This window comes from Cebus imitator, unplaced genomic scaffold, assembly GCF_001604975.1.
Source record: "Cebus imitator isolate Cc_AM_T3 unplaced genomic scaffold, Cebus_imitator-1.0 Scaffold711, whole genome shotgun sequence".
NCBI lineage: Eukaryota > Metazoa > Chordata > Mammalia > Primates > Cebidae > Cebus > Cebus imitator.
Genome location: NW_016108026.1, coordinates 260,656 through 286,300, shown reverse-complemented (window position 1 = coordinate 286,300; position 25,645 = coordinate 260,656). Strand labels below are relative to the sequence as shown.

At 57.4% G+C, this 25,645-nt stretch overlaps 2 protein-coding genes across 2 annotated transcripts in view; one reads left to right on the top strand and one right to left on the bottom strand.

Moving 5' to 3' along the window:
• The window catches only part of TTLL12 (tubulin tyrosine ligase like 12), a 20,689-nt gene extending 3,204 nt beyond the window's left edge, over window positions 1-17,485 (top strand). Inside the window, exons 2-14 of the mRNA XM_017518885.2 lie at window positions 1,305-1,477; window positions 3,705-3,903; window positions 4,618-4,777; window positions 4,867-5,000; window positions 7,955-8,031; window positions 9,680-9,796; window positions 9,906-10,100; window positions 10,454-10,565; window positions 11,719-11,870; window positions 12,351-12,432; window positions 14,624-14,692; window positions 15,283-15,421; window positions 15,987-17,485. Coding sequence (XP_017374374.1) covers window positions 1,305-1,477; window positions 3,705-3,903; window positions 4,618-4,777; window positions 4,867-5,000; window positions 7,955-8,031; window positions 9,680-9,796; window positions 9,906-10,100; window positions 10,454-10,565; window positions 11,719-11,870; window positions 12,351-12,432; window positions 14,624-14,692; window positions 15,283-15,421; window positions 15,987-16,138 — 1,761 coding nt within the window. The 3' untranslated portion in view covers window positions 16,139-17,485. The remainder of the gene's footprint in view (window positions 1-1,304; window positions 1,478-3,704; window positions 3,904-4,617; window positions 4,778-4,866; window positions 5,001-7,954; window positions 8,032-9,679; window positions 9,797-9,905; window positions 10,101-10,453; window positions 10,566-11,718; window positions 11,871-12,350; window positions 12,433-14,623; window positions 14,693-15,282; window positions 15,422-15,986) is intronic.
• Window positions 17,486-20,736: 3,251 nt separating this feature from the next.
• TSPO (translocator protein) overlaps window positions 20,737-25,645 on the bottom strand; it is a 10,111-nt gene continuing 5,202 nt past the window's right edge. Inside the window, exons 2-4 of the mRNA XM_017518883.1 lie at window positions 24,645-24,855; window positions 22,890-23,028; window positions 20,737-21,167 (exon numbers count right to left, since the gene is read on the bottom strand). Coding sequence (XP_017374372.1) covers window positions 20,979-21,167; window positions 22,890-23,028; window positions 24,645-24,826 — 510 coding nt within the window. The 5' untranslated portion in view covers window positions 24,827-24,855 and the 3' untranslated portion in view covers window positions 20,737-20,978. The remainder of the gene's footprint in view (window positions 21,168-22,889; window positions 23,029-24,644; window positions 24,856-25,645) is intronic.

Genomic DNA, 25,645 nt, shown 5'->3' with positions numbered 1-25,645 from the left:
CGCCTCGGCCTCCCAAAGTGCTGGGATTACAGGCTTGAGCCACCGCACCTGGCTAATTTTTGTAGTTTTAGTATAGACGGGGTTTCACCATGTTGATCAGGCTGGCCTCAAACTCCTGACCTCATGATCCTCCCGCCTGAGCCTCCCAAAGTGCTGGGATTACAGGTGTGAGCCACCACACCCAGCCTTTTCAACTGCCGTTTTTAATCCAGTACTGGGAACTAGGTTTTAGGGAGAAACTGGTCTCTGCTGAGCCCCCGCCGTGTGCCAGGACTTCATGTACGCTGTTGATTTCATTCCATCTGTCCTGAAGGGTGGATGACACCCCCTCTGGCAAGTGAGGAAACTGAGTCTCAGAAGCGTAACAATGGCACCGTGTGCTTACAGAGCATTTGTTGTGGCCAAGCCCCACTCTGAGCTCCGGGTATGAGTCATCTAATTCTCCCAGGAGCCCTCAGAGGGAGGTTCTGTTAATCCCATTGTGTGGATGTGGAAACACGCAAGGGGTAGTTAAGTTACTTGTTCAAGGTCACTTGTCTAGGAAGTGCTGAAACCAAGATTTGAACCCATACTGCCTGGCTCCAGAATCTGCCCAGAAGCCCCCCTTGCCAGCTCGTGGCAGACAGTACGAAAGTGTGGCTGGGCCAGGGGCCCCTGTGGTCCACATACACCAGAAAAGGTCACTTGCCTGCCTGACTGGCCACACAGGCAGGACCAAGGCGCTTATCTTCCTGTCCTGCCTTGACCTGGACCTTCGCTTCCTGTTGGCCTTAATTGGGTGGGGCCATGTTGGAGGAGGCTTCTCTGTGAGATGCCTCAGCTACCCTAGTGTTGAAGGGTTCTTGTGGGGAGGGGGAAAATAGGGTTGTCCCCCGCTGGCCACCAAGATCCTGACTCCCATTGACCTCCACTGGGACTGGAGCCACCCTCTCTTATCTTTGAGGCCTCTCTTTCCCTGTAATTCAAGGGGGATGGACTAGAGATACCTCCAGTGAGTCCTCGCAGTCCCATCTTCGCACACAGTGTCCTGTGGGACAAAGGGCTCTGAATGACAGCTCAGGTGATGATGGGTACATTAGGTCCCTGTTCTGACCCTGACGCCTCTAGGAGCTTCAGTCTCCCCGCCCATAAGACTGCAGTTGCATTAAACAGATTTCACTCCTCTGAAGGAGGCATGTTTGTCCTTGCGGCCTGGGTGTGGCACGTTGGGTGGCTTTCTGGAGCGGAAGTCCCAGCCAGTGGTGAAGGCATTAGGGGTGCGGTCTCCTGCCTGCACCCCTGCTGACCCGAGCTCTGGCCCCCAGGTTTTCGATGCTGGGGAAGTGTTTGGGATCATGCAAGTGGAGGAAGTGGAAGAGGAGGAGGAGGATGAAGCAGCCCAGGAGGTACGGAAGAGGCAGCCCAACCCCGGGAGCGAGCCGTGCTACAAGGTCATCGTGACCAGGGAGAGCGGACTCCAGGCGGCTGACCCCAACAGGTAGGAGGCCGGCCGGGGATGTCACCATGACCTTCACTTGGTGAAAGGTGGGAAACGCAGTAACTGCAGACTCTCCTGGGCCCTTCACCACCACTGGATGCCTTCCTCAGGACAGCTTTGTGGTGAGCACATGTGGCCAGCGGTGTGTCCATCAGGGCTTCAGAGCAGTGTCCATGGCAACACGGGACTTTGTTGTGGAGTCTGGGTGGACTGTGGCCTGGGAGCACCTCCCAGCCGTGTCACTGTCACAGTGGTCCTACTACAGGGGATTAGGAGTTCCAGTTTTGCTCGAGGTTACCTTCCAGGTTGAGGGTCCAGATCAGCCTTACTCCTCCCCGGCCACAGCCCTTCCCCGTTCCTGCTGAATTGGAATCTAGGATGGGCCCCAGAACACCTGAGGACCTGAGACTCGGAGCAGACCTGGCTTTGCCAAGGCCACAGGGTAGTTAGGGCAGAGCTGAAACTGTACCCCAGGCTTCCTGCCCCCAGGGACCAAGAGTGGCTATCCCTAGGACAGGCCTGCTGGGCCCCTGTGTCCATGCACAGCTCTTTGGGCAGGGGTCTGGTCTCTTCTGCAGAGCTTCTCCCGCGTCTTCCTCCAGCTGTGAGTGGGCAGTAGCAAGCCACCCCGAATATGGGCAGCCCAGCACCTCTACCCGTGCATGCTCGGGTTCACCTTCCCCTTCAAGTTCAGTGAAGTGAGCTCTGTGGCTCTCAGGCCCAGGAGCAGGTGCCTTAGATGCAGTGGCTGCCCTGGGAGCTCCCAGTTTCTCTCAGGCCTGCAGCCACATACCCCACTGCCAGCCATGTTTAGTGGGGGCCAGGCATCCAGGGTCTTGGAATTGGAAGCTGAGTGTTCATTCAGCCCCACGTGCTTCTGAGCCTTTCTGCTTCCAGGCCCTCGTCCCCCTGAATCTCCCCGATTGCCAGGCCCCAACAAACTCTCCGTCCTCACCCCCGTCCCTATCTGTGTACAGCACCCCTTGCTTCACTTGCCCAGGGTCACCCCGAAGGCCTGGCTCTGCCCTGCATCACATGCTCATCCACTCTAGCACAAGTGCAAGAGTAAACCCACTTAGGATGGGCCAACCAACAAATCTAATACAAGCACAGTAAGATAAATACTCCTGAACTTGCTCCCAGCCTGAGAACTGGAATATTGGCCATCCCTTTCATTTTAAAAGGAACAGAGCGGGGGTCTGCTTTGCCCATCAGGCACCTGTGTGTTGTGTGTTCAGTGCCTCCTGATCCAGCAGGGCTCTGGGAGGATTATGGTCAGCCCTGGCACGCTTCCCTTGGGAGCTGGGCTGCAGGGCTCCTGTGTGGGGACTGGAAGCCTCTCCTACAAAAAGTCCTTGGCGCTTGCAGAAGACCTGGCTGCACGGGTGAGCCCTGTGTGGCAGCCTCCGTGCCGTCCGCCTGTGCTGGCCCCCGGCGTGTATGGCCTTTGCTTTTGTTGAGCAGCTGCACCGTGCCAGGCCTGCAGGCAGCAGGATGGGCAGCATGGTCAGGCATGGTGGCTCATGCCAGTAATCCCAGCACTTTGGAAGGCTGAGGCGGGTAGATCACCTGAGGTCAGGAGTTCAAGACCAGCCTGGCCAACATGAAGAAACCCCATCTCTACTAAAATACAAAATAAATCGGGCGTGGTGGTGGGTGCCTATAATCCCAGCTACTCAGGAGACTGAGACAGGAGAATCACATGAACCTGGAAGGCAGAGGTTGCAGTGAGCCGAGATCGCGTCATTGCACTCCAGCCTAGGTGACAGGTGAGACTGTCTTAAAAAAAAAAAAAAAAAAAAAAAAAGAAGGAAAATGGGCAGCATGGGCCTGATCTACAATAGTCCAGGGTCCAGTTAAGGACTTCACACCAGTGACTACTGGTGTGTTTATTACGAGTGCTTAGTGGACGGTAGGTGTACTGTATATTTGGCCTCATCTGCTGCCGTGACAGTCTGGTGACAGGCAGTAGAGACCCCTGCTGCCCTGTTTGAGAAACTCGAAGAGGCAGAGGTGCTTGCTCAGGATTACACAGGGAGTGAGCAGCAGCGCCAGCCCCTGACCCAGGCCCCCTGGAGTCCAAAACTGGGCATAACTATGGCACCTGGTAGAGCAAATCTCAGGAAGCTCCAGTCCTGGTTCCAGCACAGCCCTGGGCCTCCTCCTCTCCCCGCCTCCCTTTGCACTGTGCATGCCCGGCAGCCTCATGGGTGGCCTGTGCCCGCAGCATCTTCCTCATCGACCACGCCTGGACGTGTCGCGTGGAGCACGCGCGCCAGCAGCTGCTGCAGGTGCCCGGGCTGCTGCACCGCATGGCCAACCTGATGGGCATCGAGTTCCACGGCGAGCTGCCCAGCGCAGAGGCTGTGGGCCTGGTGCTGGAGGAGATGTGGAAGTTCAACCAGACCTACCAGCTAGCCCATGGGGTGAGTGAGTAGCTGGGCCCCAGGCACAGGGAGGACGGGCATGGACACAGACCTGTGCTGCCCTGCGCCATCAGGGCGGGTGGAGGGCCGGCCAGAACAAGCCACTCACTTTCTCCTGTGGCTTACCAAGGAGCACACTGTGCTATGGACTCGGGTCCAGCTGACATCCAAGCTCACGGGATGCAGCCCTCTGACTCCTAAACTAAAAGGGCCCAGATGACTCAGCCACCTCTTTCCTAGCTGCTCTGATCCTGTCACTCTCTTAAAAGCCCTCGACTGTTCCTCACCCACCACTGCTGGCCTCTCTGGACTCACCCCATGGTCCAGCCCCTTACCACTCTTAGTTTGGGGAAAGATACTTGCATGTTTCTCATGATTTTAGCTTAGATGTCACCTCCGGGGAGCCTTCCCTGAGCTCAAAGAGTACTCCCCCTCCCTCCATGCCCACAAACCCAGACACACCCCTACAGGTACTGAGCTGCGTGCCTTGTTTCCAAATGCCCTTTTACCATGAGTTGTCACCCTATATTATCCAGGCCTGGGTCTGGTCTGCAAAGACATAGCTTAGCTAAAAGGCCTGGGGTACATGTGAGAGGGCCTGTCTGAAGATCAGAGAGATGGCTGTGGGCTGATGGGTGGTCGATGTCTGGTTCCAGAAGGGAGTTCCCGTGGTGGGCAGGTGGGTGAGGGCTGCCGTGTGTGCTCTGTCTGCAGACAGCCGAGGAGAAGATGCCAGTGTGGTACATCATGGATGAGTTCGGCTCGCGGATCCAGCATGCAGATGTGCCCAGCTCTGCCACGGCCCCCTTCTTCTACATGCCCCAGCAGGTGGCCTACACACTGCTGTGGCCCCTGAGGGACCTAGACACTGGTGGTAAGTCCAGCGCCCTCCCGCCCTGGAGGACAGGCCTTGGCCCAGTGTCCTGTCATCCCGCTCTGATGGGGACACGTGTCTTGGCACAGAGGAGGTGACCCGGGACTTTGCCTACGGAGAGACAGATCCCCTGATGCGGAAGTGCATGCTGCTGCCCTGGGCCCCTGCCGACATGCTGGACCTCAGCTCCTGCACGCCCGAGCCACCCGCCGAGCACTACCAGGTGCAGCCCTCCTCCACCCCCACCGTGTCTGCCTGGTAGCTTCCAGAATGTTCTCTGTCCAGACACCAAATGTTATCAAACACCAGCCAGGTGCTAGGCCCTGAGCCAGTTACTATGGGAGGCGTAGAGAGTTTTGGGAGCCTCTGAGAGACGAAGGGCTCAGAGAGTGAACACAGGCTGCCTGTGGCTGCACAGCTGGGGCTCCAGATCGCAAGATGCCTGGTGAGGATGGTGCTGGTCTAAGTCGGTGGTAATTGAACCAACTATGCCCAAAACAAGGTCAGTCTTATTGGTCCAAAGAGTACTTACAAGCCTCTGTCCCCAGAGGGTCCATGCCGCTCCCTCGGGAAGGAGGTGGCTGTGCAGTTGGTCTTGGCTGTGAACCCTGCTCGGCCCGTGTCCTCATCTCACAAAGGCACAGGAACACCCAGTGTTCATACATCACATGCCTTTTTCACTCAGCAGGCCTGCAAGTTACTGTCTTGGTCACTTATCGATAACAAAGGTGCTTTTAGTCTCGGTCAGGGCCCCGTGGGACCCATCTGGCCCACTCAGAAGTGCCTGGCTGGAGGTTGGAGCTCATCCAGGCCCCATATGAGGAGGCTGGCAGGTTAGGGAGCCAGGGTTGGCAAGCCCCCAGTGCTGGGGGAGGAAGAGGAATGTAGCCACCTCCAGAACCAGGCAGGGTTGGGTAGGGGGTTCCTGACCCCTGACCCCTCTCTCCTCCTTCCCCTGCCCTCTGATCTGCTGCTGCTTCCATAGGCTTGGACCAGCCCACAAGGGAGCCTGTGCTTAGTACTTTGTGGGGGGGATTACTCTTCCTTACAAGTTTACAGTTCTGTTTTTATCTTCATCTTACTGAGGATGAGGAAATTGAGACACAGAGAGGTTAAGTCACTTGCCAAGGGAGGAAGAGCTTGAGTCCAGAACCAAGGGGACCTGGTGGCTTGTGGGCTGAGGCTACAGGCTTGCCCCACAGGGACTGAAGTTGCCGTTCTTGCACACCAGGCGCTAAGTGCCTCAGAGGGTTTCGGGAAGGGTTAGATGAGTTGGCTCACGTGAGAGTGGGTGTGCAGAGTGGTGGTGTGTTTGTGTGAGCACTGCCAACTGCAGGGGTGGGCTGTTGGGGGGCCTCCTGGCACTTTCAGTGTAAGTCAGTGGCGATTGAACCAACCTTGCCAAAAAGAAGGAGATCAGTCTTATTGGTTCAAAGGCTGTTTATGAGCCTCCTGGAGCCCCTGCACCAGGAAGGTGCTTAGTACACATTTACCTGAAAATGCTTTTGTGAACGCAGCTGGAGGGAGAAACACTTCCTGATCTTGGGATTCTTTGTTAATGGAACATGAACTGGAGTTCATGTTTTTCCTTGGGAACCTCTGTGTTGACCAGAAAGAGGAGGAGATACAAGGCCAGGCATCCCTGTTTTTTCTCATTTGACCCTTCACAGTCGGGTCTGTGCTCTGGGCCCGGGGTTGCCTATGTCCATTAGCTGTGGCTGGGTAACAAGTAACTCCAAAACTTAGCACCTTAAAACAGCATACATTTATTATCTCACATGATTTCTGTGGGGCAGGAGTTCAGGACTGGCTCAGCAGGGTGCCTCTGGCCTCAAGTCTCCCTCGAGACACAGGCTGCCTGTCGGGCTGCGGACCTGCTTCCACATGGCATGTGCGCGTGCCTGCTGTGTGGGTGCTGGCTGTTGGCAGGAGGCTGGGCTCCCTGCCTTGTGGGCCTCTGCATAGGTGTGCTCAGGTGTCCCCAGGACGTGGCACCTGACTTCTCTCAGAGCAGCTGATCCCAGGGAAAGAGCAAAGAGGAAGCCTTGGGCTTCATGGCCTCATCACAGAAGCAACCCTGTTTCTTCCACCTTTTTCCTGCTAATTGGAAGCAGTTCCTTAGGTCCCTCCCACCCTCAGAGATGGACGCAACTCTGCCTTTGGAAGAGAGTGTCAAAGTTTGAGGGCATGTCTTAATCGTTTTTTTTAAATTGTTTTAAAGAGATGTGGTGTTGCTTTTTCCCAGGCTAGAGTGCAGTGGCACAACCATAGCTAACTGCTGCCTCTAATTCCTGGGCTCAGGCAATCCTCCTGCCTCAGCCTCCTGAGTAGCTGGGATTCTAGGCAACCGCCACCAAGCCCTGCTAATTATTTAATTGTTCTGTAGGGATGGGATCTCACTATGTTGCCCAGGCTGGTCCTACATTCCTTGGCTCAGGCAGTCCTCCACCTCAGCTTCCCAAAGTGCAGGGATTACTGGCTTCAGCCACCATGTGCAGACACATGGGCATGTGTTAAATTGTCACACTGCTGAAGCTCAGGACAGGTCTCAGGGCTCCTAGAACCATGCAGCTCCTCCCATGAGGGTTTTGCCACCCTCTCACCCCCAGTGATTTCCAGGTAGCATTGAGAAGATGTGCAGCAATGTTTACCTTGTTCTTTTGACACCGAACCAGGACTGTTCGGCACATGATGGCCCTGGAGCCCCGGAATCCTGGGGTGAAGGGGTGGTTAGAGGCTTTGGGGTATTGGGAGTGAGGGGCTGCCATTTGATGGCCTGTGAGGCCACAGAACTTGGCTCTGGGCAGGGAGATTTGTGTCCCCTCCCTCTCTTCCTTTTTTCTTGGAGACGGAGTCTCACTCTGTGGCCCAGGTTAGGGTACAGTGGTGTGATCTCAGCTCACTGCAACCTCCACATCCCGGGTTCAAGTGATTCTCCTGCCTTGGCCTCCCAAGTAGCTGGGATTATCGCCATATGCCACCGCACCTGGCTAATTTTTGAATTCTTAGTAGAGACAGGGTTTCACCATGTTGGCCAGGCTGGTCTCAAACTCCTGATATCATGTAATCCACCTGCCTTAGCTTCCCAAAGTACTGGGATTACAGGCATGAGCCACGGCGCCGACCTGTCCCTCCCTTCCTTAAGCTCATCTCTACCTCTGGTGTGTTTCCTTCTAGGCCATTCTGAAGGAAAACAAGGAGAAGCTGCCACTTGCCATCAGCCCAGTGGTGTACCCTGACGACCACGTCTTCAAGTACGTAGCCCCCTTTGCTTGGGCTGGGACTTGTCCTCAGTCACTGCCTCCCAGGCTTCATGGTTCCCACAGCCCCAGAACATGGGTGCCCAGTAAGTCAGCTGCATCCTGTCTGGGCGCAGCAGGGATGAGTGCAGGGAGCGGAGCTCTTAGGATCCAGGGAAAATGCTGCAGGAAGTGCAAGAGTGAGCAGGGTTTTCTGGAGTTTTGGTTTTTTTTTTTTTAGACAGAATCTCCCTCTGTCACCCAGGCTGGAGTGAGAGGCGTGTTCTTGGCTCACTGCAACCTCTGCCTCCCGGGTTTCAAGCCATTCTCCTGCCTCACCCATGAGGCCAGGCGCACTGCCTCATGCCCATAATCCCAGCACTTTAGGAGGCCAAGGTGCGTGGATCACTTGAGGTCAGAGGTCAACATCAGCTTGGCCAACATGGTGAAACCCTATCTCTACTAAAAATACAAAAAGATGATAGTGGTGGACGCCTGTAATCCCAGCTACTTAGGAGGCTGAGGCAGAAGAATCGTTTGAAATCTGGGAGGCAGAGGCTGCAGTGAGGGGAGATCAGGCCACTGCAGTCATGCCTGGGCGACAGAGTGAGACTCCTTTAAAAAAAAAATAATAAAATCACCCTTGAAAGTTAAAAATAGAAAATGCTGGCGGTGGGTGAAAGGCCCCCTGGAGAGGAGCATTGGCCACCACTGGTCCCATCCCACCTCTGTCCTCTGGGTACCATGGGGTCACGTTACCAACTCTGCATGTCATGGGGCCGCTCCAGTTACCCGGATGTGCTCATTCAGTCCTGGAAACCGACACACAACCAGGCCCATGCATGCCAGGAGGGAGCCTTTGCTGGCCGTAAACATGCTGGGCACCTAGAACAGGCACCTGGGCTGCCAGGAGGGCCCTTCGCAGGAGTCTGCAGGTGTGACTGCTGAGTTAAGGAATGCCAGGCCCCCAGGTTCAGGCTGGACCCCTCGCGGAAGCAGTCACAGGTGAGGACGCAGACACGCAGAGCAGGTTCCGCCTCAGCCTTCCCAGGAGCCCCTCCATGAAGCTCCCAGACACTGCCCTTGGCTGCCCAAACCTGACCCAGACAGAAACAGGCAGGCTGTTCCACTCTGCCCCCTCCACCAGGCCCAGGGGCTTTCCTCCCTGCTGGCCTCTGCCCCAGCCGGGCAGCCCAGCGGCTCTTGCTGAGATGTGAATCTGGTGGGGACCTGACGGCGGCCTGAGTCCCTCCACCTACTCCAGAGCAGAGGCCTCACCGAGGCCCTTGGTGTGTCCGTGTGAGATTGGTGGCCCCAGTCTCATCCTCTTTTTTTTCCATGTGAGGTGAAAGAACTAGCACATAATAAACACCCAAATTATGCCATTTAATTTTAACGACAAATGCGAGGTAGACTGCATGGTCCAGCCCTGCAGGTGGGGAGCCAGGTGTCGAAAGGGTACGGAATGCCCCCCTCCCTCGGCACGTTGGAGGGAGTGGGGTCTGAACCCGGCTGTCCAACATCGTGACTCGAGCCTAGGACTCACCTCGGTCTCATTAGCTTCAGAACAGGGAGGGGAATCCCCGAGCCAGCGCTGGTGCTCCATCCAGTCCTGCTTGGACACATGAGGGCCGCGGTCACCCAGCTCAGGCTCTCCTCGCAGGGTCTACACGGACATGCAACAGGTGGTCAGCAGCCTCACCCACCCGCGCTTCACCCTCACGCAGAGCGAGGCAGACGCCGACATCCTCTTCAACTTCTCACACTTCAAGGACTACAGGTGAGGGCACTCTCGCCGGCAGGGGCTCTCCCAGTCAGGGCCTCTAGGCATTGCCGGCCTCTGAGTCTCGGCCTCCCCTTAAGCTGGTGCACCTGCCTCCCCGCTGCAGGAAACTCAGCCAGGAGAGGCCGGGCGTGCTGCTGAACCAGTTCCCCTGCGAGAACCTGCTGACCGTCAAGGACTGCCTGGCCTCCATCGCGCGCCGGGCGGGCGGCCCCGAGGGCCCACCCTGGCTGCCCCGGACCTTCAACCTGCGCACTGAGCTGCCCCAGTTCGTCAGCTACTTCCAGCAGCGGGAAAGGGGGTAAGCCTCAAACACGGCATGGGTGCGCTCCATGGCCCTTTCCCCCAGCCCATCTGTGTCCGCCTGCTCCTCCATGAGCACCCACTGTGGAAACTGTGGAGCAGGAGCCAACCCGTGGGTCTGGAACGTCACAGCCGGCCTCGTGGGCTGCAGGAGCTCTCCACTGCAGCACAGCCCCCCGGGCTCTAGCAAACCTCTCCTTGTTTCCCAAATCCTGGCCTCTGACAGCTCCTCTCTGGCATGCCCTCAGCTCCCGAAGAGATGTGGGCTGCCCTCTTCTGCCACTGGGTCCTGGGGAGGCACCATGTGAACATAGGCCCAGGCACCACCCAGACGGTCCTTCTGCTCCCCAGGGGCGAGGACAACCACTGGATCTGCAAGCCCTGGAACCTAGCACGCAGCCTGGACACCCATGTCACCAAGAACCTGCACAGCATCATCCGGCATCGAGAGAGCACCCCCAAGGTGGGTCCTGCAGCCCAGGGCCCTGGCTGGACAGCGAGAGATGGGACAAAGGGGACCAAGTGCCATGGTCCTCACAGATAAGTCCAGGCTGGGCAGGGTGGCTCACACCTGTAATCTCAGCACTTTGGGGAGCTGAGGAGGATCACTTGAGTCCAGAGGTTTGAAACGTACCTGGGCAACACAGGGAGACCTTGTTTCTACAAGGAAATAAAACTAAATTAGCCAGGCATGTTGGCATGCCCCTGTAGTCCCAGCTACTCAGGAGGCTAAGACAGGAAGATCACTTGAGCCCGGGAAGTTGAGGCTGCAGTGAGCTATGATCGCGCTACTGCACTCCACCCTGGGCAACAAAGCAAGATCTTGTCTTTTAAAAAAGAACTGTCCTGGGTGCTTCTGATCTCAAAAACCCTAGCAACTAGTATGCCAGGTATGGCTGCCCTGCAGGGTGAGGTAGCCACGCCTGGACAGGGAGCCTTTCGAGCCATGGTAAAGAGTCGTAGTGAGGGGACATCCGGAGGCAGTATTGGGGTTGCAGGACACGGGATCCACTTGGGGTGTGTACATGGTCAGAGGCTGGTGGGAAACGCATCACAGGGACAGTTGTCATGCAGAGTTCAGGCTGTGGGATGAGGGTGGATGGGTGAGAATTTATATTCCATTTCCATTAAAAATGAATGTAAAGACTTTGCTGTGGGTGCGGCGGCTCACACCTGTAATCCCAACACTTTGGGAGGCCGAGGCAGGCAGATCACCTGAGATCAGGAGTTTGAAAGCAGCCTGGCCAACATGGAGAAACCCTGTCTCTACTAAAAATACAGAAATTAGCTGGGTGGTGGTGGGCTCCGATAATCCCAGCTACGCGGGAGCCTGAGGCAAGAGAATCACTTGAACCCAAGAGGTGGAGTTTGCAATGAGCAGAGATCGTGCCACTGCACTCCAGCCTGGACAGCAGAGCCAAACTCTGTCTCAAAAACAAACAACAAAAAAGAACCAGACTTTGCGGCAACCTAGGCAGGTTGGAAAGGCAAAAGGAGGAGTAGAGTGCAGCCAGGCTTGTGCCCCTCATGGCTTTGTGTGCTTGGGAGCCCCCCGGGGCTCTGTCCTGGCCCAGGGGAGGGGAGGCGAGGGCTGAGCTTGCGCCTGTGTCCTCCAGGTTGTGTCCAAGTACATCGAAAGTCCCGTGTTGTTCCTTCGAGAAGACGTGGGAAAGGTCAAGTTCGACATCCGCTACATCGTGCTGCTGCGCTCGGTGAAGCCCCTGCGGCTGTTCGTGTATGACGTGTTCTGGCTGCGGTTCTCCAACCGGTAAGGGGAGGGCTGGCCAGGTCCAGGGTCGGGGAGCTGGGGGACCGGGTGGAGGTAGTGGGTGGGCGATGGGCCCTTTTTGGAATCAGAAGGCGTTGATGGCACTCGCCCTCCGTCACCTACCCAGTGAGTGGCCCTTGGAACCCGTCTCCCTTGGTGGTTGTTGGTGGTGACTTGCCCTACCCGCCTCAGAGTCCTGGCATCACCCACAGTGATGGATGTGAACATTCTTGGTGAAATGGGTGCCAATGTGAGAACCAGGTGCCGTTTTTATGGACCTGCGGAGACTTCCCAGCATCTCACTCACCTCCACCCCAGCTCGGTGGGGCCAGGGGGCTCCCCCACCCGCACAGACGAGGGAATAGACTCCTGCCCCAAGCCCTGAGCCCCTAGCTGGGAAGGCTGAGTGGGCGGTGCCTCCCTCGTAAGGACAAGGCCAGCTCAGCAACCCATACATGTGTCCGCGTGCTTGTCCTCCAGGGCCTTTGCACTCAATGACCTGGATGACTACGAGAAGCACTTCACGGTCATGAACTACGACCCAGATGTGGTGCTGAAGCAGGTAGGGCCTGAGGAAGCCGTAGAGCAGATTCACGTGGAGGCCAGTGCAGACCCAGACCCTGCCCCGCCCACACTGCCTCCTAGGAGGACCGGCCCCCTGGGCCTGTCCCAGGAGCTGCCTCCTGAGTTCCTGCTATGGAAGGCGATCGTTAGCACTGCCATGATGAGCCGGGCTGGGTTCTGTGTTGTCCCAGGTAGGCCTCCCCACGGTGCGGAGGGGCACTCTGTGTTTGCAACGACACGGATGCAGGTGGAGATGGGTCCAGCAGCAGGCTGAGACGGTGGGTTCCCAGCCGGGCTTACTCCTCACTGCCGCTTCAACCGGAAAAGCAGCCAGGGCAGGCGGAAAAGCACAGAGATTCATGCCAAGAGGCCCCACCTGGTCCGGCTACCTGCCGGCCTGTGACCCTGCTGGCCTGTGACCCTACCTGGGTCCCCGGCCTCCCGTGTTCCCTGAGGCACAGTGCTGAGCACTGCCCCGTGCCACCTGCACTCAGTAAATGGCAGCTGCAACATCTGAGCGCCTGGAGCTCAGGGGCATCTGGAAAAAGGCCCTTCCAAGGTAGGGGCGAGAAACTAGAACTGGCCAGCCAGAGCACCTGGGCCAGGTACACACAGTCTGCACAGAAGCGAGAGGCCAGCTCGGGGTATGGGAAGGAAGGAAGTCCCGGAAGTCCTCTCTGAGCTGGCAGGTTATGAGTGTTTCAGATGCATAAAACACCTACCCTACCCTGCTTGTCACCAGCCCACAGGTGCGTGGACTCCCCCTGCACCCAGCCCCAGCCTTCCCCTGCTCCTGAAGGTGTGGCTGTCATTCCCAGCCCCGTGTTGATTCTTTTCAGCATGAGTATGTCCCTGACCATTCAAGCTGCTGTTTTGCTTATTTAGGTTTTGTGTTTTGTTTTGTTTTGAGAGGCAGGATCTCACTGTGTCACCCAGGCTGGAATGCAGAGATGTGATCTCAGTTCACTGCCATCTCAGTCTCCTGGGCTCAAGCGATCCTCCTGCCTCAGCCCCCCGAGTGGCTGGAACTTTTTTTTTTTTGTATTTTTAGTAGAGACAAGGTTTTCCCATGTTGCCCAGGCTTGTCTCAGACTCCTGGACGCAAGGAATCGGCCTGCCTCAGCCTCCCAAAGGGCTGGGATTACAGGCGTGAACCACAGGCCCGGCCCTACTTAGGTTTTTATATAAATATCATCTTATGGAACAGATCCTTCTATAGCTTGCTTTGTTGGCTGAGTGGCTTGTTTTGAGGTTCAGGGTTGTTGCTGAGCGTGGCTGCAGACCGTTATCCAAGGTCTTCACTAATGATAAACCATGACGCAGGAACATGTGTGGAGGCACCACCGGACTGTGCCCGTGTCCGAGGAGTCCTCTGGGAGGACTTGGAGAAAGGGCCCTGCCGTGCCGTGGTGCGCAGTACCAGCACACATTCCGCACAGGGGCCGAGTGGTCCTGTCGCCCTGCTCCCCTTATCCTTACCTGCGTTGACGCCTTCTCACACAGCAGGGCCCCGAGACATGGTTGGAAGTCACCCTCAGGGCCTCGAGTCCCTCCCTTCTGTACTGTGGGGGTCATCCCGAGAGTCCTCTCCTGGAGCCCTGTGCCTGGGGGTGTGTGTCCAGCACAGCATGGATGGAAGGCTTCCATAGGGGCCTATCCTGGCCTGTCCTTTTCTGGGAGAAACCTGAGCCAACTGCCACCTTCCTCGGGTGTGTTTTGGGTAAAGTCGTGCATCCCTCGAGCATTTGGAGCCGGCATCGAGCCACAGAACAGGTGGGCCCTGCGTCAGAGTCTGAGCTTGGCCTCCTCTGTGCCGTACCAAGCTGAGTGTGAGGGTGGGTGCCACCCCAGGGCCTGCAGTTTCTGGAGCCCTGGACATTCTGTGTCTTGTGTGAGCCTCGAAGCAGCCTGGCAAAGTCAGTTTACTGGGCATGGCACATTTTTCCATTTCACAGAGGAGGAAACAGGCTCAGAGAAGTTAATCCATTTGTCCAGAGTCACACAGTAAGACCTAGAGCTAGACTCCATCTCCTGCCTCCTGTTAGTATGCTGAGGTGTTGGGGCTGGCTGCTTGCTCCTGGAATCCCCACCCCAGTATCAGAAGCTCCTGGTCTAGTCAGTGGCAGGCTCCCCGCTCCCAGCCCAGCGGTGGCCTTGGCAGAGCGTGATGGGCCCTGTGTCAATTGCAGGTGCACTGTGAAGACTTCATCCCCGAGTTTGAGAAGCAATACCCAGGATTTCTCTGGACGGACGTCCAGGTAAGTGCTGTCCTGCACACCACCTCAGGCCGGTGGGGCGGGTCCCAGGCTGGGGGCCTGCAGGAGATGCCTCCCTCCTTCTCGGCTGGCATGGGCTGGGAGGGGCCTTTGTCCCCTGCAGTTGATCCTTCTCCAGAGGCTGTCGAGACAGCGTGGGTTCCCTTCCTGTCCACCCTGGGCCTTTGTGGGTGCTCCTGAGAGGGAGGGAGTGACCTGCAGGGGCATGTGGGGCACCCCTGGCACAGCCAGAGGGTGGTAGCACTGCCTGCCCCCGAATCCCAGGTGTTTGGAGTGTGGGCTGGGCCCCTACTTCCGACAGCAGCATTCTGGGTGCTGTGTTGAGCTCCTTGGGGTAGTGGGGAGCAACGGGGGTCTGAGGCAGGAGATGGGCAGATTTTCGGAAGGTGGGTGCCAGAAGTAAGAGGGCAGGTGTTGGGTGGAGGTGGCCTTGGTGAGGTCTGCAGACATGAAGATACGGGAGGGGGCGACTTGGGCCATGTGGGGCCTGGGGCTCAGGCAGGGGCAGCAAACCTCCTCTATTGAGAGGCTGCTCTGAGCAGGCCTCATAACTCAGCCTCCTCCATCCCCAGGCTGAGATCTTTCGGGCCTTCACGGAGCTGTTCCAGGTGGCCTGTGCCAAGCCACCTCCCCTGGGCCTCTGCGACTACCCCTCATCCCGGGCCATGTATGCCGTTGACCTCATGCTGAAGTGGGACAGCCGTCCAGATGGTAAGAGGGGCTCCCCATCTCCTGATCCAAACCGCCAGGCACCCCCTCCGCCAGCCAGCCGTGTACCTGGAGAAGGCAGGGGCCGGCCCCAGGCTGTCTTCTGGCTTGAACAGGCCAGAAATCAGGGTTGGGGAAAGCCGAGGCTCGGCCCACAGGGAAGGGAAGTACCTGCTGTGCAGGTGCAGAGGGGAGGGGCTGTGGGTTGGGCCTCGGTGTCAGGGTGAGCTCACAGGACAGGAGGCCTGCGGGAAAGGCACCCTGATCATCCCGACCCACACCCCCCGGCCGTCCCTCCTCTGCTTTTTTTTTTTAACTAAACTGAACATCCAAGCTTAAAGGGACAGACTCATCTTAGGGCTGGAGGCAGCCCTGGGCTTTCCTAGAGAAGCAGACATCTCCTAGAGACCCCAGTTGCCCAGTTCCAGGCCCGGCTCTGCACTGCCCGTCCCCTGGGAATCAGAGCTCAGTCCGTGGCCTCCCCAGCGTTTGCTGGGTCCCAGGCCACTGCCCTTGCAGGAGCGGAGGCCGACGAGCCTTCACGCTCTGCCGCACTGTTTGTTGTCAGGAAAGCGGGTGATGCAGCCGCAGATCCTGGAGGTGAACTTCAACCCTGACTGCGAACGAGCCTGCAGGTACCACCCCACCTTCTTCAACGACGTCTTCAGCACCTTGTTTCTGGACCAGCCCGGTGGCTGCCACGTCACCTGCCTTGTCTAGACACTCACCGTCCTGTGCTTGGGGCAGGATTCCAACCTCAGTTCTCGGAGCTGCTTCTGCAAAGGCCCCCACACCAGCCCTGGGCACAGCCTCAGCCCCAGGCCTCTGTCCTCCTGAGCCCCGCTCCCAGCCTCAGAGTCCGGGAGCACAGCGTCCTCCACCCCACTGTGGGTCAAAGCAGGACAGGATGGCGTCCCCAGGGCTGAGGACCGCCCCAGGCCCTGTCCTTACCCCTCAGCACCATCCGTGCACTGATGAGTCTCTGGCTTAGCCAAGGCCTTCATTCCTGGCATGGAGAGTTTGTTCCCAGCTGCTTTTCCGTGGGTGCTGGGGGAAGGGTTACATGGAGCGAGATAAGGTGTCCTCAGAAGCAGGGTTCCACAGGGAAGCGTTTGGGAGCCCTGTGTCACACGGGGCAGGCAGATTTCACTTCCAGGGTCTCTGCTCTGATGCAACAGGATGCTCCTGGGATGGGTGTGGGCCCCACACTACACCCACAGGGCTCTATGTGACAAGTGCCCAGGAACAGCCTGAGACCACCACCCGGCAGGCCTGCCTTGTCCCCATCCAGCTCACCCAGAACCTTCACCAGCAAATTTCCCCACTGAGGTCCCAGCAGGAGCCTCCATTTCCTTTTCCATTTGCTGAGGGTCACAGACCCCGACAGGGAAGTCAGTCCCTGTCTTCCCTGGGGCTGCCCTGCTTGCTGGGCACTCCTCGGGGTCCCGCCCTCGTCTGAGATGGGCCTGGATCCTCTGGCAATGGGGGCCTGGGGCTGGGGCTGATGGCAGATGGCAGAGCTCGAAGCTGAAAAGGATTCCAAGGAGACCTTTGGGTTCAAGTCAGATGTACCTACCAGGATCTGCAGTCAAAATGTTAGCTTTTTCTTATTTTTTAATCTATGGGAGAAAAATGTAAAATTCCAGTTCTTTTCTAATTGTGTTCCTGAAATTGGGAGTCAGCTGCCAGCGTTTTTGTTTGGCTACAGTGTGCCTTGGCCCGGCTCACGGACAGTGGGTGGGCCTAACTCCCCAGGCAGGTGGGAGCTGCTTCCAGAACCTTCCAGTGCACAGGAGGGCGGGGCTAGGCATGGTGGTGTCTCCTCTTTGAAATTAAGAACAATCTTTCTTGTAGCAAAGCTGCACCCAATGATGGTGCCCTCCCAGTGTTGTCTGGGCCCCTATTTACAAGCATGCCTTGCCCTTCCTCGAGGGAGCCACACTCTAGCCCCTGGGGGGCCTGTTGCAGGGGCAGGGTGGGCCCATCGCCCTTGGTGGCTCCTGGAGAGCTGCTGACATGCTGTTCCCTCACTTGGTTCGTGCTGCAATAAAGGCCATCTTCTCTCTCTCCTGCCCTCCTCGCTCTTTGGATCCTGGAGCCACAGGCTCAGTGTGGCCTGTCGCCCTTATTGTCGCTGAAAAGCCCCAAAGACCAAGAAGTCACCTTGAGAGAGTGGGAGAAGAATGAAGATGGCCCTTAGACCGCAGGCCTCCACCCCAGTGTGCTTCCCTACGCTGATTCCAGCTCCGAGCTGGCTGGGAGCCCTGGCGGCCCTGAAGATAGTGGACTCCCCGCACCTGCCTCCTCATCCTGTAGGGGGACGGTAAGAAACCCTGGCTGCTGGGGAGTGTGGAGGGCTCTGTGGGCCACTGCTGGGCAGATGCATGGATGCCGTCGGGGGTGACAGCAGCACCACATGGTGACCAGGGAGATTAAGATGCAGAAGGCGGAGTGGCCCCGAGGTGGGCTACGTGGACCGTACTGCTGCTCGCCTCAGGACTGATGCCCACGCAGACTTGTCTTGAAGCGCAGTGGCCAGTGTTCTCACTGGTTCTCGGCTCACTTAAAACCCGCTGCCCAGGAGATAGGCCAGCTGAAGGAGGCACTGGGACAGCCCCAGAATCAGGACTGCGTGGTCCAGGCTTTCCATGATTGCAGATGCCTGTTCTCTGTCCCCACATGTCCTTGTACCTCTGCTCACTGCAAATGGACACCCCCAAGGAAGGCCGACAGCCAGGGACTCCAAGAGCTGGGATACAGCCAGATCCACATGCAGAGGCACTAACTGCTTCTTCCTTCATCCGCACCCTAGTCACTCTGCACTAAGAATCCATCCAAAGCCAGAATTGACCAGGCACAGTGGCTCATGCCTGCAATCCCAGCACTATGGGAGGCTGAGGTGGTTGGATCACTTGAGGTCAGTAGTTCGAGACCAGGCTGGCCAACATGTTGAAATCCCATTACTAAAAATGCAAAAATCAGCCAGGCAAGGTAGTACATGCCTGTAGTCCCAGCTACTCGAGGGCTGAGGCAGGAGAATCACTTGAACCCAGGAGGCAGAGGTTGCAGTGAGCTGAGCATGCCATTGCACTCCAGCCTGGGCAACAGAGCAAGACTCTGTCTCAAAAAATAACCCACTCAGAAACATCAAAGCCTTAAGTCCCTAGTGGATGACAGCATCTTAGAAAAGAGGGGAATAGGCTGGGCAGGGTGGCTCACACTTGTAATCCCAGCACTTTGGGAGGACAAGGCTGGCAGATCACAAGGTCAGGAGTTTGAGACTAGCCTGGCCAATATGATGAAAATATGATGAAACCCCGTCTCCCATACAAAAATTAGTCAGGACAGTGGCAGGCACCTGTAGTCCCAGTTACTTGGGAGGCTGAGGTAGGGGAATTGCTTGAACCCGGGAGGCAGAGATTGCAGTGAGCAGAGATTGTGCCACTGCACTCCAGCCTGGGCAAGAGACTGAGGCTCCGTCTCAAAAAAAAAGGGGGGGGGATGGGGGGGATGCTGTTATGAGCAGAGGAAACATCGCCAGGCTGTTAACAGGAAGCCGGCAGACAAAATGCTAAATGAGTTCTCCTCTCGCCCGTTTTTCCAGGGCGTTTTTGTGGCAGTACATGTTTTGTGGCCAGCAGGAGCTATGTGGGACATTCATTGCAGATGAATAACCCCACAAGTTGTGGAGATGAGAAACAGGCATATGCATGCCTCACTGGAAAGACCCCGGAAGTCTGGGGCTGGGTTGCACCTTCTTCAATTCCTAAGTGTCTGGCACGCACTCAGGTGTCCCTTGACACTTCGAAGGACACCCCTGTGCCCTGCAGGGATGGTGCATGCTCACCAGCATGCTGGCACAGGAGACAGCCTGGCCTGTAAATTTCTTGATAACAAGGACCTCTCTGTCATCCACTGCTTGCAGTAATGTCTGCACATAGCATGGAGGAATTCAACTCTGAGCATTTTGGAGAACCTCAGAAGTAAGTTAATAAAAGGGATACCTAGCAGCTCTCCAGCTGGCTCCACCACACCAGTGAGCATCAGGAAAGCCATGTGGGCTGAGGGCTTAGCTGAGTGACCATGGTTAAGAAGCTGCTGGGTCCCGCAGAGGGTGACCTCTCTGGCAATAAACTCTATCAGAGTCAGGGGAGTGGGAGGCCGGGGCTCAGGGTGGAACAGTTCAGCCCTGGGCGGGAGCCATCCCTTCCAACAGAATAATGCAGTTGACTATCTGCTTATCTTTTTCCCCAAGCTGTTTTCTTGCGCGCGTGCGTGTGTGTGTCAAAGTGGACGTTATAGACTGTGAGTGTGTGTCTGTGTGTGTCAAAGTGGATGGTATAGACAAAATCTCCCTATGTCCCTGTGTTGCCCAGGCTGGTCTCAAACACCTGGCTTCCAGCAGTCCTCCCTCCTCAGCCTCCCAAAGTGCTGGTATTACAGGTGTGAGCCACTGCGCCCGAGCTTTCGTGACCATCAGGTTGCATCTGAGCGTACGGGTCAGGGGAGGACGGAAGAGTAGGGGGAGAAGGGAGCAGCGTCGGGCTGCTGAGCGATGATGGGCTGTCTATGAACATTTTGCCAATTTGAATGAACTTAGCTACCAAAAACAGAAAAAGCCCAGCAGGTCAGGCCTGGCGGAGGGGAGGGAGCCTCAGGCTGTGCTGCTGAGTGCTGCACAGGTGTGGTGACCAGTAGCAGGACAGGAGCGCCACATGTGGGGCTCATTTACCCCAAACAGCTGCCTGGAGAGGCCATGGGTCACCCAGTTGGAAGCCGGGGTGAGGGAGAGACTGGCGGTGACCCCCCCAATCCTGGCCGCTCTGGGCCAGCAAGGAGGCCCTGTCTGCTTGAGTTGGGACTTAATCTTTCCTGCCTCTGACACCCCCTTGGGCCAACTGGGTGCCTGTGGGGCTGGCATAAGCCTGGGTTCCTGGGGGATGGGGCAGTCAGCACCCCCAGTTCTGTCCTGGACAAAACCAGCTGAGGATCACGTACTGGGCAGGACCAGGCATCAGACGCTGGCTGTGGGCCTGGCTGTTCAAGGGCCCAGGCTGAGCATCCCAGAAGCCTTGGGAAGCAGACAGAACCCCTCCCTCTGCCAAAGCCCACAGCCCCAGCTGGGTCTGAGCCAGTGTGCACCCAAGATTGCTTCGTTCATCCTCTGCAGGGCTCCAGGAGCATCTGGGGAAGCCTGGGGAAGCCCCCGCTGGATCCAGCCGTCTGGAGAAGGCAGCGCAGGCAGGTCCCGCTGACACGAGCCCCAGCAGCTCCTCTTCCCCGTGGCCAGGGTCCCACCCAAGCAAAAAGGCCATGGTAGAGGAGGTTAAAACTTTATTTGGCTTATAAAATTCCATGTTCTGAGAACATGCTCTGAGCGTGCAAAAAGCGCAGGATGCCGCTCCCGGGCGAGGGCTGAGGCCGGGCCACCTCTGAAGCTGCTGCTGACCCCGTGGACCCAGACCAGGACAGTACCAGGCCCAGTGGTCGTGAAAGCATGATGGCCACCACCTCTGATGGGACCTGCTGGTGCTGCTGCAGTCCCTGGTGGGCCGGACACTCACTCTGGCAGCCGCCGGCCCCCACGCCGGCTGCGGTTGTCCCGCCATATGCAGTAGTTGAGTGTGGTCGCAAAGGCCAGCCAGGCCAGGTAGGGGTAGAGCAGGTGGGCAGCCAGTGGGCTCACCCGGTACCAGGACACGGTGGTGGCTGCGGCCGCGCCACTAACCAGCAGGAGGTCCACCAGGGCCTGCAGAGATTGGGGGAGGAAGGACAGGGAGGCCTGAGGCACTACATCTACCCAAGTGCGTGTCCCACAGCCGACCCCCGCTGGATTTGGGAGTCAGGAGCCTCACTCACCCCTACTCCACCCTTGAGAGACCCGGTCAAGCCCCTCTCTCGTCTCAGCCTCAGTTTCCTCATCTGTAAAATGGGAACACTCATCCCGCCTGACACAGGCCATGTGTGGGGTGCACATGACATGCCTGAAGTGAACTCAGCTCCTTCAGGGGTGTGCTGGTGGCTTAGGGGGCCTTGCACGTTCCGTCCCCTCTCTGAGCTCAGAGTCTTCACTGAGGGCAGCCCTGACCTCCCAGTGTTACTACTACAGGGCTCAAACAAAAGCTTGCTACTGGCCAGGCGCAGTGGCTCACGCCTGTAATCCCAACACTCTGGGAGGCTGAGGCAGGAGGATCCTTAGAGGCCAGGAGTTCAGCCTAGCCTGGACAACAAAGTGAGACCCGTGTCTCTACAGAAAGTTTAAAAATTAGTCCAGCACCATGGTGCACGCCTATAGTCCCAGCTATTTGGGAGGCTGAGGCGGGAAGATTGCTTGAGCCCAGGAGGTTGAGGCTGCAGTGAACTGGGATCACACCACTGCACTCCAGCCTGGCGAGACTCCGCCTCAAGAAAAAAAAAAAAAGGTGCCAAGTGAGGCATAGTGGCTCATGCCTGTAATCCCAGCACTTTGGGAGCCTGAGGCGGGCAAATCACCTGAAGTCAGGAGTTCATGACCAGGCTGGCCAGCATGGTGAGACCTGGTCGCCACTAAAAATACAATTAGCCAGGTGTAGTGGTGCACGCCTGTAATCCCAGCTACTCATGAGGCTGAGGCAGGAGAATCACCTGAACCTTTTACCCAGGAGGCAGAGATTTCAGTGAGCTGAGATCATGCCACTGTACTCCAGCCTGGGTAACAAAGTAAGACTCTGTCTCAAAATAAAAGAGGCTGCCAGGCACAGAGGCATGGCCTGGAGTCCCAGCTACTCAGGAGGTGAAGACAGGAGTATCGCTTGAGCCCAGGAGGTCAAGTCTGCCCTGGGCAACATAGTTAGTCCTCGTCTCTTAAAAAAATTTAAAACTTAAAAAAAGAAACAGTTGGCCGGACGAGGTGGCTCACACTTGTAATCCCAGCACTTTGGGAGACCAAGGCGGGTGGATCACCTGTGGTCAGGAGTTCAAGACCAGCCTGGCCAACATGGTGAAACCCCATCTCTACTTAAAAAAAAAAAAATGTAAAAATTAGCCAGGCATGGTGGCGCACACCTGTAGTCCTGGCTACTCGGGAGGCTGAGGCAGGAGAATTGCTTGAACCCGGGAGGTGGAGGTTGCAGTGAGCCAAGATCATGCCACTGCACACCCCTGGGTGATAGAGGGGAGACTATGTCTCAAAAAAAGAGCTGTCATACAGAGGAGCCAGTGTCCAGCCTGCTGCCTCTGAGGGTCACCCACACAGTACTAGGCATCACGTGGGTTTTCCTGCACAGTGGCCCCTAAACCCACGCCTGCAACCCCTTCTGCCTTCGTAGCGTCCCTCACTGGAGGAGAGTCAGTGGAAGGGAGGCTCCAGGACATGGGCTCTCGCCGCCTCTGGCCCCACCTAGAGGCAGTGATCCTGTGTCATGTGTGATGCTGCATGTCCTCCCAAGTGTCAGATCCAGGGATCAGGGGCACATGCTGTGGCCACACTTACCCAGCCCATTTGTCGGGCACCAAAGAAGATGGGGGGCCACGCCCAGTTCAGGGCCAGCTGCCCGGTGTAGAGGCCCAGGGGAACCACCGCCTCCTCCGTGAAGCCTCCCAGTTCTTTCCAGACCAGGTAGGAGCCATACCTGAAACAGAGGCCGCAGTTCAGAGCACCATTAGGAAAAAAGCCAGGAGCCTTGCCCACCTCCAAGTGACACAGAGGTGGCTCCGGCGTGACCTGACACTGCTGTGTGATCTCAGGGAAGTTGCTTGACCTCTCTGGCCCTTCATTTTTCATAGGGTTGCTCTAGGGATTGTAGTCAGCACACTGGCAGTGCTTCATGGGATACCCAGCATATAGGACACTCAATAAATACCTGCCATTATTATCACTGTCACTGCTGTGAAGGGGAAGCACATGGTGTGAGCAGGTAGAAGAGAGGCTCTTAACCTAGCCAGGGCACTGCATGGAAGTTGGGACATTTGGGCTGGGCCTTAGAGGATGAATAGTTTTCTAAGGGAGAAAACCGGACATGTAAAGGCTTTGAGGCAGATGTGCGACCCCGAGTCAGTCTGTGTGACTGCAGGGTAAGGTCCAGGGGTGTGGGGGAGTCCTGGTCACGGGAGGTATTAACACAGGGCAACGATAATGCCAGGAATAGTAGCCGGTGCCCTCCAGCACTCACAGGAGCCAGCCCTACCGCTTCCCAAGCGTCCACTCATTTCATCCTCATGACAATGCCGTAAGGCAAGCAGTGTCGGTACCCGCTTTACACAGGAAACTGGGGCACAGGGCGGTGAGGGGACTGAGATCTCTTGGCAGGTCCTCAGTGAATAAAGTCAGGACAGCCAGGACCAGAGCCCAGGCGCTCACCCACTAACGAGGGGTTTACCTTATCCAGAGCCACAGGGAGTCCCCAAACGTTCCCCTGAAGAGAGGCTGGTGGAGTAGGAAGGCCAAGCGGGTGTGGGGAGCCCGTCTGGGCAGGGCCTGGGCTGGGAGGGGTAGGGCCCAGGTGACACCCAGGCTCCAGGGCCTTATTCCCATCAGAGCCGGGCACCTGGCCTGGCTTCTGCTATCCACCCCCTGGAGTGCCTGGCACCTGCCTCCCCACCCTGCATTGGGCTGGCACAGAACCAGAATGCAGGGAACTTTCCAGAAGGAGGGTGGGGTGCTGACCACACCTCCTGGGTGCAGTTCTCAGCTACAGCCACCAAGGGGCGCCCTACCCTTCCCAGCACATCCTTAGCTGATGGAATTCCCCTGGTCTAGTCCCAGGGCCTCAGGCCAGACTGAGCCTGAAGCGGGCTGTGGGAAGTCCACACTTGCAAGCCCTGTGTCCTTGGGAGGCCCCTTATCATGGGGAGCATTGAGTAGGAATGAGATGAGCCGGGCTCCAGGCAGGAGTTCAGCAAAGGAGCTGCTCCAGGGGCTGTCGCTGCCGTTGTTAATCTTGGAAAGTGTCCGTGCCGCTGCCCACGCCCAACCTTTACACACTACAGGCCTCTGCCTGGAGCTATGACCACGGCAGGGATGCCCGGGTGGGGTGAGCATCCGACCCGCCCATCCCAGGGGCCCAGGAGGAGAAAGTTCAGTTGTGCAATCTACAGGCCCGCAGCTTCCCCACCCTGGCTTGCCAAATGTGGCTGGGGAAAGCATGCTGTGGCCTGGGGCCTGCCTAGAGGAGACCCTCTGTCCTGGGCAGGCCTCTCTTTGCAAAGGGCCAGACTTATCCCCAGGCTGGCACCCATGCCCACCTACCCCATGGCCGAGTAAAGCGTGCCCCAGACAGGGCCCAGCATCCAGTGGGGCGGGTGCCACGAGGGTGTCTGCAGGGTGCCATACCAGCGGAGACCCTCGCCATGGACAAAGTGGGAGCCCACGAAGAACCCCAGGCTGGGTGCCAGTGTGAAGCCCACGGCAGGCACCCAGGGAGGGGCCATGGCTGTTGCAGCTGCTGTTCCAGGGAGCTCTGAAAGAGAAGACAGGGCTGGGTGAGGACATTCCCGAGGCCATGGGGTCAGGCTTGTGTCTCCTCCAGCATCCCCAAAACGCCTGTCACCCACAGATCAACCAAACAGTCAGCTGATCAGGAGGCAGAGACTTGCGGGGCAGGTGTGGCTGAGTGAACGAATTTCCAGCCACGCTCCCTTGCCCCAGCTGCCTGGCCTCACCCTTGCCCACCCTACCTCGACCTTGGGTCTCCTGGCATGACCCCTCCTCTCTGCTGCCTCCTTCAAGGCCAGTTTGGGTCCCCTCTGCCAAGAAGCCTTCGCAGCCTACCTCCCTGGGCCAAGTCCCAGCCCTGGAGGCCCCCCAAGCAGGTGGTTTACATTCCAGCACTTCACATTCATCATTCATTCATTCACTCATTCATTTGGTGACTGGTATCAGAGTTTGGCTCAAATCCCTTTCCTCACTGCCTCACTGTGACCTCAGGCAAATCACACCAACTTGGGGCCTCAGTTTCCCCCTCGGTAGGACAGGATATCAATGCTTACCTACCTTGAGCACAGCTCAGTGCACAACAGCAAGGAGGGGACCCCACTAAAACCACTGCCCCTTCGCCATGCACCAGAGACGGAGCAGCCCACCTGGGGCCACAGTGCACTGCCCGGGTGGCAACGCGGCTCCCACCCTGACCTCATCAAAAACGAAGGGCTGGCCGGGCACGGTGGCTCATGCCTGTAATCCCAGCACTTTGGGAGGCCGAGGCGGGTGGATCACGAGGTCAAGAGATCGAGACCATCCTGGTCAACATG